This window comes from Coregonus lavaretus (assembly GCF_964263955.1).
Source record: "Coregonus lavaretus genome assembly, chromosome: 15".
In the NCBI taxonomy this organism is placed as follows: Eukaryota; Metazoa; Chordata; class Actinopteri; order Salmoniformes; family Salmonidae; genus Coregonus; species Coregonus lavaretus.
In genome coordinates this window covers 6,546,268-6,562,945 of record NC_140002.1, presented here as the reverse complement: position 1 = coordinate 6,562,945, position 16,678 = coordinate 6,546,268, and the positions used below count along the sequence as shown (strand labels likewise).

Here is a 16,678-nt window from a genome sequence, read left to right as displayed (position 1 = left end):
AAAGTCAGGATAAACACAATAAAAGTTACTAAATAGCAGAGTTGGAACTCGTAAGATGTCGCCCTATATACTGTACATATGTATATAATGGTGTTTAGAGGCAGTATGGACATTATATGAATACAAAAGGTGTGTACAGCAGTAGTACAGCAGTACAAAGTAGAGTTAAAGTGCGCGTTAGAGTGGATCACTTTTGTCAAGTCGATGGTCACGCCTTTCAAAGTGTGTTGTATTATGAGGATAGAAATTGTCCGGCTTGCGCCAACATGTCGACTGCATGAACTTTAAAAAAACCATGTGATCAAAGGTCATGAAGTTTTCACTGGGGTCGACTGCACGTTTCAGCAGTTGCTATTCACCCACTTCATCCTGCAGCCATCGCCTGCATTGTGGGAGGCTTTTTTGTCAAGCAATCATTAGGTTGTTTTTGTTTGACCCACGTGAACGTGACCAAAGATGTGACTGAAACAGGAACCAACTTTGCTGTAATTCATGTATACAATGGATATGTACAAATGAATGGGATATTTGAGGCTCTCGCTCTCACCAATTGATTGTACAATGTACACACATACGCTGAGTATACCAAACATTAGGAACACCTTCCTAATATTGAGTTGCACTTGTTGTGGCAGATTTGTCCTTATACTGTTCAAAGAACCAAAGTATTTCCAGAGTTTGTGTAGAATTAAGATAGACTTTATTGCAATTTAGACAAAGCCGAGGTGGTCTGCAGAGCATCTGATTTTCCACCTCCCAGCTCTCAGTTCATATAGTCATTTTACATACATTTTAGCTTAACCCCTCCCTCTTTGGTTCCACCACCACTGTCTCCAGTTTTCACCTCTTGACCGCTCCGCCCACTCCCTTATAGTGGCGAAATCTGACTTCCCCTCCTTCTATGTAGCCCTGTCATGTAAAAAGAATCATGTTCAGTTTGAACTCTGTTCAACCCTGGCTCACCCTGGCTCGACCTGGAGATTGATTGTGGACATGGCAGATCCACAATCAATCTCTCAAACATACCCAAGCCCAACCCCTCTCTCCCACCCTGTCATGCTGTAATTAATCAAGAAGACGCCCAAGGAGAGACAAAGGGTTTAGCCTGAACTCTGTTCAACCCTGGCTCATTCCAGGGATATGCCTAAGGAGAGCCACAGGGTCACAGTTTGGTTTCAGTCACTGATAAGATAAGACAACTGTAGAATTTGACCCGATGACAGGTCAGATGCCCATTTTACACACACACAAACCTAGTGAGAGGAACTAGTTAAGTTATTGCCTAGCAACAGAGATGTACCAATCTAAAAAATCAATTTAAATGTAAAAATCCACATCACACATCCCCCTTTTTCCCACAGAACAGCCTCAATTTGTTGGGGCATGGACTATACAAGATGTTGAAAGCATTTCACAGAGATGCTGGCCCATGTTGACTCCAATGCTTCCCACAGTTGTGTCAAGTTGGTTGGATGTCCTTTGGGACCATTCTTGATACACACGGGAAACTGTTGAGCGTGAAAAGCCTAGCAGCGTTGCAGTTCTTGACATCAACCTGTGTGCCTGGCACCCACTACCATACCCAGTTCAAAGGCACTTCAATATGTTTTCTTCCCCATTCACCCTCTGAATGGCACACACTCCTCCCCTTCATCTACACTGATTGAAGTGGATTTAACAAGTGACATCAATAAGGGATCATAGCTTTCACCTGGATTCACCTGGTCAGTCTATGTCATGGAAAGTGTATATTTTCAGTTTGTAAGTGTGTGATATGAGGGTTGGAAACTACTATACAACCTCATCTCCCCCCTCTCGCTCAATTGATTTCAACGTGATATCGATAATGAGTGATTGACAAATAAGTGTTGCGTTTATCTTCCCGTTTTGGCGACCACCAAATCAACATGCATCACTCCAAAATGTAGCTGACTGTCTACTGCAGGTTGTTCTCTAACCAGTGATGTAAAAAATATCTCCAGTTTCCATGTGTTTTTTTTGTTGTTATGTAAGTTTCAACAGCACCTACAACCTGATTTCCCCCCTAATCGATATATCAGTGATTTATTGCTAGTTGTCAAAACCACAGCGTTTTTGGTGCGTGTGCAGTTTAAAAAAAGACAAGTAATATGATTACTATTTTTGCACATATATGTGTAGATAGTACATTTTATGTTTTTGTTTTCAATATATCACAAACTGTTTCTGCATATTGGTTATTTATTGGGACACGTGTTTTGACATTGGGCTTTATATCAAAAATGTCTTGTCAACAGGAAGCAGCGACAGAATCATTTTCAACTTAAGTTGTAATTTTTTTTATTGTCATTTAGCGGACCCTATGAGCGACTTACAGTTATTGCATTCATCTTAAGATAGCTAGGTGGGACAACCACATATCACAGTCATAGTAAGGACATTTTCCCTCAAAGTAGTGTAGTGTCTGAGGAGTTATGACTTTGCTAACGTTTTCAAGTGGAACCTGAGAGGATGTTTATTCAGTTTTAGAGGGACACCCCATAGAACAGAAGAAGTCTGTTGTGTGGAGACAGGTGATTGGTCTGTAGGGGAACACCCATATCAGATTACATAGAATATATACCACAGTTGGGACAAATTAAGACAGAATAATCAGATTTGAGATGGGGCGATTATTCTCCGGGTATCTGCAGGTATCTGTAAATCGACGCTGTAACCCTTTGTTATGAATAAACCTTATGATGAAAATACAGCGTCAGCGGGTTCTCCTTGGTCATCACAGCATAATTAGCAACGTTTGCTCGACACAACAGTAGCTATCAGCAAAATGCGGAAAAAGTCAAGGGGTCTGAGTACTTTCCGAAGGCACTGTACGTTTAACTTTAAACATACATTTTTATTGTACTTAACCAGGTAAAATCTGCTGAATGAGTCCAAAAACGTGCTGCGATTGATATATTTTGATGACATACCAGAAATCACCAAAACGGGTTTGCCCTGCCTAGTAGTAGTCTACAGTCTTATACAATGAATGAGTCTGTTCACCATTTTGATGGTGCATAAACATCACAATAACTGCCAATAATAAGCGTTTATTAAAGTATTCACTTTCAGGGATTTTTTGCATTTCTCACCACTAGAATGAGAAAGATACCTCATTATTAGTTCACCAGCAATACTAACACAAATACTTATTGGCCAAAACAATACATAAAAAACACTTATTTCAAACAAAAATTCCTAACCCTATACACTAACAACACTTCACAATTTTCTGTACAGCAGTCTAACTCAGAGCAACAAAACAAGTAAGTCTAACCAATTATTTTCTGAACAGCCTTTCCAGTGCACAAAGTTACCCAAAGTAACGGTAATATTATAAATAGACAAGATGGCACTTAATTGAAACTAATTTAGAATAATTCAGCTCTCTCTTGCATCATGTGCAACACATTGTTGCATTGCTTACTTTACCATCCAAGTCAATTTTCTCAGCTTTCTAATGGGCGTCATAAAAAAAGAAGTTTTGAGATAAATCTTGCTGCAAATATTGTGGGTAATACAATATTTTTTCTGTCTTTTTTTTTTGGTTATACATTGCTATTTGGCTGACAGAAAATGGAACCCCTGTTCCATCAGGAATTCTCACACTTACACAGTACAAGCATTTCCATAGCCATGTCACCTCAGAATAGGTAACTTGTACTGTGGTGCAGTCCTGTATTGCAGCATCTGGTGCCCCACACATTACGTCTACATTGGATATCATAGAGAGTATCCTGCTTTGCAGAGTTTTGTTGGGTCATATTAAGGAGAGTTGATTGGGCAATCCAGGGTTTCCTATTAGAATTTGACCTCATTTAATATTGCTGGGGTATCTCCTCCTTTCTTCAGGATATTGGCATTCCTTGGCACTTGTCTGCACAACCTGTGAAGATATTAAAGTTGGATTTAAAATTCACATTTGTTATATCATAACAAATACTCTTAATTGAACTGAACATTCCAATGCTGTATTTCAGAGTAGGGCATACCCTTTGCATTGCTGCATCTGCTCCACTGTCTCTGGTAGCTCTTTGCGGAATGTCTCTGGCAGGAAGAGGTTCAAAGCAGACGAGGCGACCGTCATACTTCCCATTATAATGTAGGGGAGGTACTTGTTAATGCTGCCTGTGAACACCAAAAGTACATTGTGCTTGAAGACAGACAGACCTTAACTGATGAAAATATTTGTTGTGAAATCCATTAATTGTAAAACAGGATTTTGGGTACAATGAATGCATGGATGACGTGCAATGAAAATGTAATGGGGTTTGTATTTTGTAAGATGTCTGCCATTGAAAAATGTGAATCCTGATGGTAACCAAACACTGTGATTGTACCTAGGTAGATGACGTATGGGGCCGCAATAGTCCCGATCCGAGCAGCTGAAGAACACATTCCGACGCCAGCACTCCTGACAACAGTGGGGTAGATCTCTGCGGTGTAGATGTAGACTACGGTGAATGACATGGTGAAGCCAAACTTCCCGACCATCTCCACAGCTATAGCAACACCTTGCAGATCTACAGGATAGAGAAAGACATTTTGAGATAGTTGTGAGAATACAAGCTTTTTTCAGAGGGGGAATGAACGAGAACAGCAGAAAAATAAGATTTGATATTAAATATTTGATTAAAAATACATGAATCCTCTTAACCTTTACTTTGCCCTTTGCTATACATTTTATGATATTTGCCCAAGTTTATTGGCTTTGAATCACACTACAGTGAAGTGTGTGTGTGTGTGTGTGTGTGTGTGGAGGGGGGGTTACCCTACATATGCCCCACATATGCCCCCAGTGCTCAGCAGATCTTCCCCATTCTCATTTATGTGCAGGTTGGCATGCCCTGGGAGAACGGGAGGGGTGAATGTGCACGTAGTTCAAATTCCAGTAGTAGCAGTTCTGGTAGCGAATCATAAGTGCTTCAAGAGTGCTCATCTCACCCAAGATCCGCTCTTCTTCTCCCTGGGCATGCTCTTCTTAACTTTGATACTTCTGTTTGTGAGCTTGTTGATAGAATTGTTAATATTGCATTGTATCTTGTTGTGAGGGATCACTGCAGGACTTCTGTAGGAGCGCTGACACTGAAGATGTTGTTAAATGTTGTGTATGGAGCTCTCCATTTTCAACCTTGAATATTGATTGAATAATTTAGGCTATGTGAAGCTAATAAATAAAATAAATAAAACAAGCTTTACATTGAAATCTCTGTTCGCTCATTTCTGTGCTTCACACCTGTGAACCTGTGTGCTTATTAGTAATATTCTTATTTATCACAGTTCTGCTAGCAAACTTCAACTGGTCACTTTGTTGATTTACAATGAATGAATAACTAAACATGTTGAAAAACATATCTAACGTGATTACCAGATACTACGTTCATTTGATTATCTCTTATCATCTAGCGATTTGATCTTATATAAGATTATACAATCTTAAACAATCAAAATTCAAAGTCTTACTCTCGGGGATGAGTTGGATCAGGAAAAGCATTCCTCCTCCTATTAAGAGAAAAGCTGACAGTAGTGGTCTTCTCGGACAGTTCCTGAGGAGCACTGTAGATACTACATATGCTGGGACTTCAGTAAGAGCTGATAAGAAACAATTTAGATAAGGATCTCCATTCAGATTGGAGGTGTTTAGCGAGAGTCCATAATATCCAACGTTTACTGCCATCCTGAAAAGACACAATAGAGATGATAGAGCTTGAATGAAACTCAAAACACAACTAAACACCAGTTTATTCATTACAAATTATTGACTGTAGTATAGTGGGTCTGTGTGTGTGTATGTGCCGAAGTGCTTCAAACCTAAACATTATGCTATAACCTATATCGATAACCTAATATGATATACATCCAATCTATTATTATTATTATTATTATTATTATTATTATTATTATTATTATTATTATTATCTCTGATAGAATAGAAACTCACCATAAAAACAAACACATCAATGTGACACATCTTATGTTGCTGGTTCTCAGAACGTCAATCATGCTATATTTCTTTTTCGGTGCCAATGCTACGTCCAACTGCTGAAATTATGAAATAAGCATCCATTAAGTACAGTAATGAGCCTCGTTTATACCTGGTTCTAATATGTGTCCTGATCTTGTCCACATTCTGACTTGTGCACACATTTTCAGACATGCATCTACACATGGTATTAAACTGTATCTCTTATCCATCCACTATGTCCTCATTGTGACCAGATTTCCTGGTGCCTTCTTGTATGCAAGTTATTTGACAGGTATTCCTAATATAATAAAATATTTATTTTGACACATTGATGCCATTAGTCAATGGTGCCACCTGTCAATGGTTTTAGAGGGCGGCTATATCGATGATTTAAATGGTTTCAGTGTCCAGATCTGTCTACACTTGTAAGATATCCAGACACAATGTGTGCCTGACTACCTTCGGAGGTGGTCAGGAAGATCTGATCACAATCAGATCACAACGTGTCCTTTGATTGTCTACACCTGTCTAAAAATGTGGGCACAATCAGAATGTCGACAAGATCGGGACAAAAGGCGCTTGTTAGCACCAGGTATAAATGGGCTACAGAGATGCTCTTTAGGCCATGTTGTTTCTTTCTTATAGGCTGAATTACTGAACTGTATTTATTTCACAAACACAAATGCTGAAACTCACCTCAGTGTCTTTGAAGATGACCTCTGGTGCTGTGACTCTGTTCCTCCTGGCAGCGTCTCTCAGTATGGCCTCTGCCTCCTCCACTCTTCCCTGAGAGTATAACCATCGTGGAGACTCTGGGATGAACCTGACATAAACAGTGTTTGTAGTGAGGTGAGTAACAGTGCTTGTATTTTTATGGGCATTTATAGTTTTGGTTTAGTTGTATAAATGCTTCTTTAGACATACAGAAGATTAAAACATACGATTTTTACTGAGAACATACCACCACAATGGGATATACACTACGGGCACACTGGACAGGATTATGAGAAGTGTTCTCCATTCCCTCATTGCGTACGCGATCCAGGGCAGTGTCATGTAGCCGATACAGTAGTGCAGAAAAGCCCCCAGAGTAGTGAAAACTTCACGCATGGACTTACTCAACACCTCTGTTCCTGTTGAAGAGAATTTATATTCAATTATTATTTAGATGTTTTTGAAATGCCTGCTGGGATCAAGTTTTGTCTATAATTTAGCTAAACAATTTAACTAAAAAGAACCCCATCTTTGGCATCTTTTAAAAGTAAATAGTCATAGATGAGGTCATAGTGTAAACAAACCATCAAAAATTGGGAAAATGTGTCAATGGGTACAACAAGGACGTCCACTCTCTCCTCTATTGTTCAATTTTTAAACCTTAATCAGATATTAAGCCTTGTTAGAGTAGTCCAGCTATTCCACAACCATAAATGGGCTAATAAACAAATGAACAGGACATTTAAAGTCACATGGTTTTACTCCAAATTCGGTATATGTGATCTGAGATTTCTACATGCTGCCATTTGTTATATGAATATTACTTGACACAAAAGTCCAACAAATAATCAAACATCAAGCTAATTTCACTGAGGTTTGTAATGGCTACTGATACATTCACTACCAGCCATTCTGTAGGCATGCTGCTCGAAGGAAACACCTTTAGTGACGGAAGCAATGCCTAGCATAACTTTAAAATGATAACAGGGTTTTATGGCATTTACTTTACGGGCAGCTAATTAAAGTTGACTGTGGTCTGTGTTTATGATCATGGTCACCGTTACATTGCTACAAGTTATTCAATTAATTTAATAGAATATAAGAGTTTATGTTTGTATAAAATGAGTTAATGTCCATGCTTACCCAGTACAAATGCACTTATATAGAGGGATATCTGAGAGGCCCCAACAAACATGAACAAAATGCAGAAAACCTCCCATGAGGGAGAGAAGGCCTGAATGAGCACAGAGACCAACTGGGCAGCAAGAGAGCCGAAAATAACTTTCTTCCTCCCAAACCTAAATGGAAAAGAAAATAGTGTTAAGTGAAACAAACATTTCATAGAGAAAACAATTTAACAAATGAATCCGACACAATCAATCCGGTTACCAGTTCCTAATGATCAGGTTACCAGTTTTGATTGAATAGGGTTGTCGACGTAAGACAAGTCTATAATTTGACAGCAGAGGGCGCTACAGTCATAGGACAGCTGTTTAGTCGGCAGAGTTGACAGATAATGTATGACTTTCCACATGAAATCTACAGGTAGAGGGCGGAGCATAGTGATTGCAGGGAGAAACAGTACCTGTCAGAAAGCTGGCCAGACACCAGGGATCCAATCAGGAAACCCACGAAAAGAGTTGACGAGGCAAAAGGAGTTTTCCACTCATTGTCACATACAAGGTCCCACTGCAGGAAAATAAACCCATTATTCCTAAAGTGACAGCACCCGTGACAGCAGAAGGCTCCAGTAACAAACCCATACTGAAAAACAACATTGAATTTGCCCCCAAAGTGTAAGAGAAGGACAGGAGCTGGGAATGGTTGCTACATGGGCACATTTCACTGATGCCAATGGAAGTTTCAGGCAATTACCAAAGCCATTAACACCTCCCCAGTGACATTGATCACTCAACAATACCCAATACTGTAATTCCAAATCAAATATCAGAGTGGCATGCGTGTTTGATTAGATATTCATGATTCTGGTAATTATCTAAGCAAGGAACATACTCTGTGTAGTACAACCAATTCACTAATTCATGGCCAAATGTTTGTGACACATGACTGCCCTTGGCAACATACACTCACCTCAGTGACTATGGTGGACTGGTATATATCTTTGCTGTAGCTCCATCCATCCACACAGCGCTCCTGCTCCACTCCAGTGAGGTTGACGTCCAGGCCGGGGATGTAGCCCAGAGCAGACAGGTTTCTGACCACATCCAGCCTGTATCTGCTGCACTTACTCTCCTCCTGCTGTCCATTCACCACCTCTATGGGAATGATGGCATTCCTCCATGCCTGGCTCAGGTTGCCCGAGTCCGGGATAAAACAGTGGTGCGGGGGAGTTGCTCCAACAAATACAATGAACAGCCCAAAGAATCCAGTGGAGATGAAAATTGTATTCAGAAGAAAGAAAGTCCTATAGAAATAAGGTCCTTTCTGTCCCAGGAAGGCAGTAACGTCATCATAATCTCCCATTCTTATGGCAGTATGAGGAAAAGTGGAGCACCTGAAACGGTTTGATACGTGTGTCTCAGAGATGTGGAGGGTAGTGAAGGGTTAAGTTCTCTTCTAGCAAATGCTCAACAGGACAGAATTACAACTTCCAAGCTGCAGTGTACAGACCTGGGTAAGTCCAGGGCCCCTTAACAACAAGCCACAGAGCACAGCTGTTCCATTCCCCCCGTCCCAGAGTTGATCCCAGTGTTAATCCCCAGCAGGGAACGGTTGTATACACCTTCCTCTGTTCAAAAAATGGAAGAGAACATAACTTGTTAAACATCAGTGGAAGACTCATATTTCTGATTGTGTTGAAATATACAGTAGATCATCAAAGACATACTGACCATATTAATGTGCCAGTTCAGTTAAAAACTTGATTTTTAATTATATTTCCACACTATGAGGTCAAAATAACATTAGGAAATTGTGAAAATTATGATAATGCCCTTTTTGTGTAAGAGCTGTTTGAAAAGAAATTGCCTGGAATTTCAGAGTTTTTGGCCCAGATCATGACATCACAATCTGATTATTAGTCATCTTTTATTTGCATATGTATCCTCCTACTTTGAAGGGGTAAGCGGGGTAGGCCCTAGAGCAGGGGTGTCAAACTCATTCCATGGAGGGCCTAGTATCTGCAGGTTTTTGGTTTTCCTTTTAATTAAGACCTAGACAACCAGGTGAGGGGAGGTCTTTACTAATTTGTGACCTTCATTCATCAATCAAGTACAAGGGTGGAGCGAAAACCCGCAGACACTCGGCCCTCCGTGGAATGAGTTTGACACATGCTCTGGAGTCTAGACCCCTCAAACTAAACTCTGGACCTCGAAGCCATTTCCATTGTTCCCCTCCAATTTAGACCTGGGACACCGGGTGTGTGCAATTACTTAATAGGTAGAACAGAAAACCAGCAGGCTCTAGACCTCGTAGGGTAAGAGTTGAGTACCACTGGTCTAGACGATCCTATCCGCCTCAGGGCTGTGTGTGTAAATATGTTTAAATATGTATTGATAAGCCCACATGATCAGACTGAGCATTTCAAATGGCAAAGGAGGCTCAGTGATTTATTATATATACAGTGATGATAAAATTAAAATTAAAAAGACTGCATGGGGGCTTTAACTGCCATATTAATACACATTTACAGTCCTGGTAGTAAATGTCTTATAGCATTTTCTCTAAACATCATTCCTTTCTCTTGCAAATGCCCCTAGGAATTGCATGGGATTGTATTGTGAATGGCTTACATAGCATTCAAAATCAACAAACTTTTCTAAAGCTGACAAGTTGAACTGTAATTCACCGTATGTCAACACGTAATTCATTGCACAATAATGTACTTTACTAAAATACATACATAATGAATGGTTGGTAGCATACTGAAACTTCTCTTCTATTCAAATAGCTAATACTTTCAGAAAAAAAGGTGGTTTTGAAGTTGCCATTGGAAAAGGTACATCTAGGGTTAGAGTTAGGGTTAGGGTTAGGGTTAGGGCACCAAGCTTTGATATCAAGGAATTTAAACTGTACTTACTTTCTTGTTTCTTGTCTTTTTTGAGAGAGTACTCAACCAGATGTGCTCAGTCGGGTTTCAGATCTGATTTAACCTCCCTGGCTGGAGTTTGGGGATTTTTATTCAATCTTACAATCAGTGATTAAATTCATTAATAGCTGACAAGATTATTTCCCTGGGTAATCAATTGTTGTACTACAGCAACATCATTAGAGTTGTCCCCTGACTCAGCAGATTTGAGTTGATTGTGGAAACCCTTTTTAGGGGGTGGGGGGAGGGGGTAGGGCACAGAGTGCTGGGAAGGAGCCTCATTGTCATCTAATGTTTTAACAACTCCTCAAATGATTCTCTGCATTGAAGTGACTCCTGCTGATGGCATGTAAAGACCCATGTTCTTAGCACCAGATATAATTGTTCCTTAAATTATACTGATTTCGACATCCAATAGACACAACATACAGTACATATACGGTAGCTGTCTTTGACATGTGGAAGTGGTACTTTTGACTGTTGACTGTTTTAATCAACACAGATGATAGGGCAGATTATGGACTGCCTTGAGTGGTAATATTACTGGTTTAACTGCTTTGTTGATCATTTATTTTGATGGACTTTGTTTTCTATCGGGCCACATACATCACCACGTGCATCAACTTCTGCTAGCTGTATTCTAACAACACTACAATAGCCTATCTACAATGTTAAAAGCTTATCTATTGGTCTTCAAAACAAAAAGAGACTGTTTCCTTATATAATGCCAAATGATGTTGGTTATTAATGGTATTTTGGGCCATTTAGAGGTATTTCCCTGTAAGTTATTCTGCTTGTATTGGAATCCTGTCATTTGCTTTTTGAAATTTGGAGAAAGAAAATACAGACAAAAATACATTTTACCAGACGCTCTTATCCAGAGCGACTTACAGTTAGTGAGTGCATACATTTTCAAACTGGCCCCCCGTGGGAAACGAACCCACAACCCTGGCGTTGCAAGCGCAATGCTCTACCAACTGAGCTACAGGGGGGGCCGTCTAAAAACATATCACTTGTCATAGTACACTTCATAAAGTAAGGTAATATTACATTGAAAGTTCAGTTTGTTAGAACCGCTCAATCTAAGTTACATAACAAAAAAATCCCCATCAAAGTCCTTCAGTTTAAGCTAGAGATGTTGTTTTGCATTGGATGCATCCTAATCAACCGCACCCGTCAGTGTCACACTTCCGCATCCTGCGGTGAACAGTTTGACCTAGAAACCACCATGATAAAACTATCATTCTATGGAGTGGGGAGACTCTCACGAACACGATGGTGATCTCCGTTTTGCTCTATGACCCCCACAAGTGTGAGGAGACTCGTCTGAAGTCGGTACCGTCGATGTGCCAACTTCTGTTTGGTAGCGTCCGAAACGTTTGGGCTACAAATTAATGGGACCGCACTGTGGAAAGGGGAGATTCTCACGAACACGATGGTGTTCTCCATTTAATCAATATTTTATACTTTTTTTTATACCTAAAGGGGTCCTAAGATTCCAAATCAAATAGCTAAATGACCATCTTAAAACAATTCCATATGTCAGTTTAGCACCTCTCTCCCCCAACGTCTTAAAATCTTGCACATATTTACATTTGAGTCATTTAGCAGACACTCATATACAGAGCGACTAGGGTTAAGTGCCTTGCTCAAGGGCACATCGACAGATTTTTCACCTAGTGGGCTCAGGGATTCAAACCAGCAATCTTTCAGTTATTGGCCCAACGCTCTTAACCACCAGGCTACCTGCCACAATACAAATATGACATAATGCTATACATAATAGAATAAGTGCTTTTCTTTAGTCATATATAATCAGTACTGTGGATTAGGTCATTATGGGGTCTTTATTATAATTATCACATATAAATAACTTATACAATCAGGGTTTTATCTTTCCTATTTGTTCAGGTCTTATATAGTCCTAGCCTTTTCTCCCTTTGGCACAGCCTGTGGACACATTGCAGTTATATTAGGATGAAGTAATAAAGGTGTTGTGGCCTTGAATGTCAGGACATACCCTTTTGACTGCATCTGCTCCACTGCTCTGCTAGCTCTTTGCGGAACATCTCCAGCAGAAAGAGGTTCACAAGGGATGAAAAGTTGACAGAAGGGGTCTCCTTCTGAAAAGCCATGTAGATACTAGATATGCTAGGACAAACTCCTAGTTGACAGGATGACCCCTAGTTGGCAGTAGGGGTGAGTTCCTGAGAAGCAAAGTAAACAAGCCAGCTGTTATCTCAGTAACATCTTTAGTACAGGTTCTCTACTTCATTCTCTTGCTCACCCAGTACAAATGTAGTGGCATTATGGGATACCACAGAGGCACCAACAAAGAAGAAAATAACACAGAAGACCTCCCACAAGGGAGAATGAGGATGAGGAAAAACAGAAAGAGAGACGAAGAGCACTTCCAAAGTGGACAAAAAAAAACAACAGTCTGATACAGTACAATAGATACTTAAGGTTATTTTATATATTTTATGATCTACATTTGAGCAGCGTAATCTAATCATGATTTTTATCTCAATTTACTATACATAACAGCCATAATGCCGTATATATACCTGTCAGAGTGCTGGCCTGAGACCAGGGAACCAACCAGAAACCCAAATTACAATGTGGAGGAGGCATTAGGAACTTTCTGCGCCTCTTTAATGATTCCATGTCAGATATCATGCTGACCACATGGTCATCATAAACACAGACAGCAGTCAAGTGTTCAGAAGGAAGAAAACCATCCAGAGGTAAGGTCCATTCTACTCCAGGAAAGCAATGACTTCAGTGTAATCTCTCATTCTTCTGGCAGTGTGCTTGGCAAAGAGAGAGGAGAAAGTTTGAATTCATCACAACATCTAAATATTTTTATAATACCACTCAAGTAAATGCACATGGAAAGGTGAACGCATCACTTCAGTCACCAACAGTTGATCACTTTCAGGCGTTTCTTTAGAGCAGCATGCTGGATATATTAGCCAAGCATAAAACAAGCATTTCCCTTTTATCTATCATTGTACACTCTAAAAATTAGGGGTTCAACAAGGGTTCTTCTAAAATCCTCAAAGTTCTTCGAAGAACCTTGGCACTGAAAATGGCCCCCAAAAGGTTCTTCCAAGAACCCCATAGGAGGTGGGGTTAATCGAGGAACCTCCTTAGTTGTTGGGGGTTCTTGCAGGAACCTAACTGCCCAACTGAAACATTTGGATTTTAATTTGAAAGGACAGCAGGTGCAGGCACTTAACTGAAAAGATTTAAGAGCTCCTCAATTTAAGGTAAGGGTTGTCCCTTGTATGATCTAAATTGATATGGTTTTATGATGATATGACTATCTTTTCATATTTGTGCAAATCTTTCTAAAACAGAAAATGGACACAATTCAATGGATATCTGTCACGACTTCGGCCGAGGCTGCCTCCCCTCCTTGTTCGGGCAGGCTTCGGCGTTCGTCGTCACCGGCTTACTAACCACTGCCGCCCCAATCATCATCACAATTGTCTCGTCTTGTCAATCACACACACCTGGTTCCTATCCCCTAATTAGTCTGTGTATAAGTGTTTCCTCTGCCCCCTTGTCCTTGTGGGTGATTGTTAATTGTGAGAGTATGTAGCTTGGTGGAGCTACTCATATTATTGTGTTGCCAGGGTAGTTTTTCCCCTGTGCTTATGCATTATTGGATTACGTTACAGTGTATTTATCCAGGGATGTTGGTTTCCCCTGTGCCTGTTTCATTGATCGTTATTGGAGCGCATTTGTGTGTCAACGAAGGAATAAACTCTGTATTCGGTGATTACCCTCCTGCGCCTGACTCCTTTCACCACACTCATCACAGAATCACCCACCCGCTATGGAGTCAGCGGGAGAAGAGTGCATGCCTGGAGTCATGGCACGGGTCCAGGAGCATTCCACGATGCTGGCCAGCTTGGGGGAAGCGATGGATCGGGTTCTTCAGGTCGTCCAACGCCTGGAGAGGAGAGGACCCGATCTGTCGAGACCAGCTGGCCAACCGGATCCAGCCATCTACAACCCAGCACCCGGAGGGATCCAGATTTCCCGACCACGGGCGTTTGATGGGACGGCGGCACTGTGCCAGGGATTCCTCCTCCAATTGGAGCTTTCCTTCGCCAGCATCAGGCCGGCGCCATCGGAGCGGGAGAAGGTGTCCGTCCTCATTTCCTGCCTCTGTGGGAAAGCCCTGGAGTGGGCCAACGCGGTGTGGAACGAAGGAGGAGATGCGTTGGAGGACTACAGGGAGTTCGCTCTCCTCTTTTGGGCGGTCTTCGATCACCTGCCCGAGGGTCGAGAGGAGGGTGAGCTGCTGGTCCACCTGAGGCAGGGGACGAGGACCGCACAGGACTTCGCGCTGGAGTTTCGGACGCTGGAAGCGTGGTCCGGGTGGAACGAGCGGGCCCTGATCGACCATTTCCGGTGCCATCTGCGGGAGGACGTCCGACGGGAGCTAGCCTGCCAGGACACCATGTTGTCCTTCGATAAACTGGTGGACATGGCCATTCGTTTGGACAACCTGCTGGAAGCCAGAGGACGTCCTGGTAGGGGTCTGCCCGTTTCCACCCCGGACAACTCGGATCCCGAGCCGATGGAGCTGGGTGGAGCCGCCGGCCGAGAGAGCGAAGGAGGCCAGCGACAGTGCCACTCTGGTGGCACGAAGAGACAGTACACCACACGTCGTAGTCAACGTTCTTTTGGGCCGGGAGGCGGCAGGCAGGGCACTCACGCATCACTGCGCACTGTACCCTACCTATTCACTTTCCCGATCACATGGTAGTTCCCCAGTGTAAGGCGCTAGTCGATTCAGGCGCAGCTGGGAACTTTATGGACAGGGCATTCGCACACCGTCAAGGCATTTCATTGGTTCCCCTCTCCATTCCACTCCCCATCAGAGCACTCGATAGTCGACCATTAGGGTCCGGGTTTGTTAGGGAAGTCACTATCACCCAGGAGACTCATTGTGAGCAGGTTATTTTTTCGATTATTGAATCTCCTGCTTTCCCTGTGGTATTAGGTATCCCTTGGCTACCACTCCACAACCCCACCTTCTCATGGCCGCAGAGGGCTCTCACAGGGTGGTCACATGAGTGTCAGGGAAGGTGTCTAGATGTTTCTGTAGGTGCAACCACGGTGGAAAGTCCAGACGGTACCTCCACCGTGCGCATTCCCCTCAAATACCTCGATTTGGCGCATGCGTTTTCCAAGACGCGTGAGACTAAATTACCACCTCATCGGGCGGGGGATTGCGCGATAGACCTTCGGTTAGACGCTGTACCTCCCAGGAGTCATGTGTACCCCCTGTCGCAGGCTGAAACGGAGGCTATGGAAACATACGTCGCCGAGTCCCAGGGCCAGGGGTATATACGTCCCTCCACTTCACCCGCCTCCTTGAGTTTCTTCTTTGTGATGAAGAAAGACGGCGGTCTGCGCCCGTGCATTGATTATCGATCACTGAACAAGGAGACGATTAGATTTAGTTATCCTCTCCCCCTCATTCCTTCAGTGATTGAGTCAATGCATGGGGCGCGCTTCTTCAGTAAGCTTGATCTCAGGAGTGCGTACAACATTTTACATTTACATTTGAGTCATTTAGCAGACGCTCTTATCCAGAGCAACTTACAGTTAGTGAGTGCATACATTATTTTTTTATTTTTTCATACTGGCCCCCCGTGGGAAACAAACCCACAACCCTGGCGTTGCAAACGCCATGCTCTACCAACTGAGCTACATCCCTGGTGCGTGTTCAGGAGGGGGATGAGTGGAAGACAGCCTTCAGCACAACCACGGGCATTATGAATACCTGGTGATGCCCTACAGTTTGATGAATGCTCCATCCGTCTTCCAGTCCTTTGTGAACGAGGTGTTTCGGGACATGCTTGGTTGCGGTGTGGTGGTGGTCTACATCGATGACATCCTGGTGTATT

At 42.2% G+C, this 16,678-nt stretch overlaps 1 protein-coding gene across 1 annotated transcript; it reads right to left on the bottom strand.

Moving 5' to 3' along the window:
- Window positions 1-3,822: 3,822 nt before the first annotated feature.
- On the bottom strand, window positions 3,823-9,184 carry slc22a5 (solute carrier family 22 member 5; the record flags this gene model as incomplete). The annotated part of the gene is made up of 10 exons (XM_084178274.1): window positions 3,823-3,907; window positions 4,014-4,149; window positions 4,362-4,544; window positions 5,485-5,699; window positions 5,963-6,060; window positions 6,683-6,809; window positions 6,948-7,119; window positions 7,844-7,998; window positions 8,286-8,389; window positions 8,792-9,184. The coding sequence occupies 10 exons, from the start codon at window positions 9,182-9,184 to the stop codon at window positions 3,823-3,825; spliced, it is 1,668 nt and encodes a 555-aa protein (XP_084034400.1).
- Between the last annotated feature and the right edge of the window lie 7,494 nt (window positions 9,185-16,678).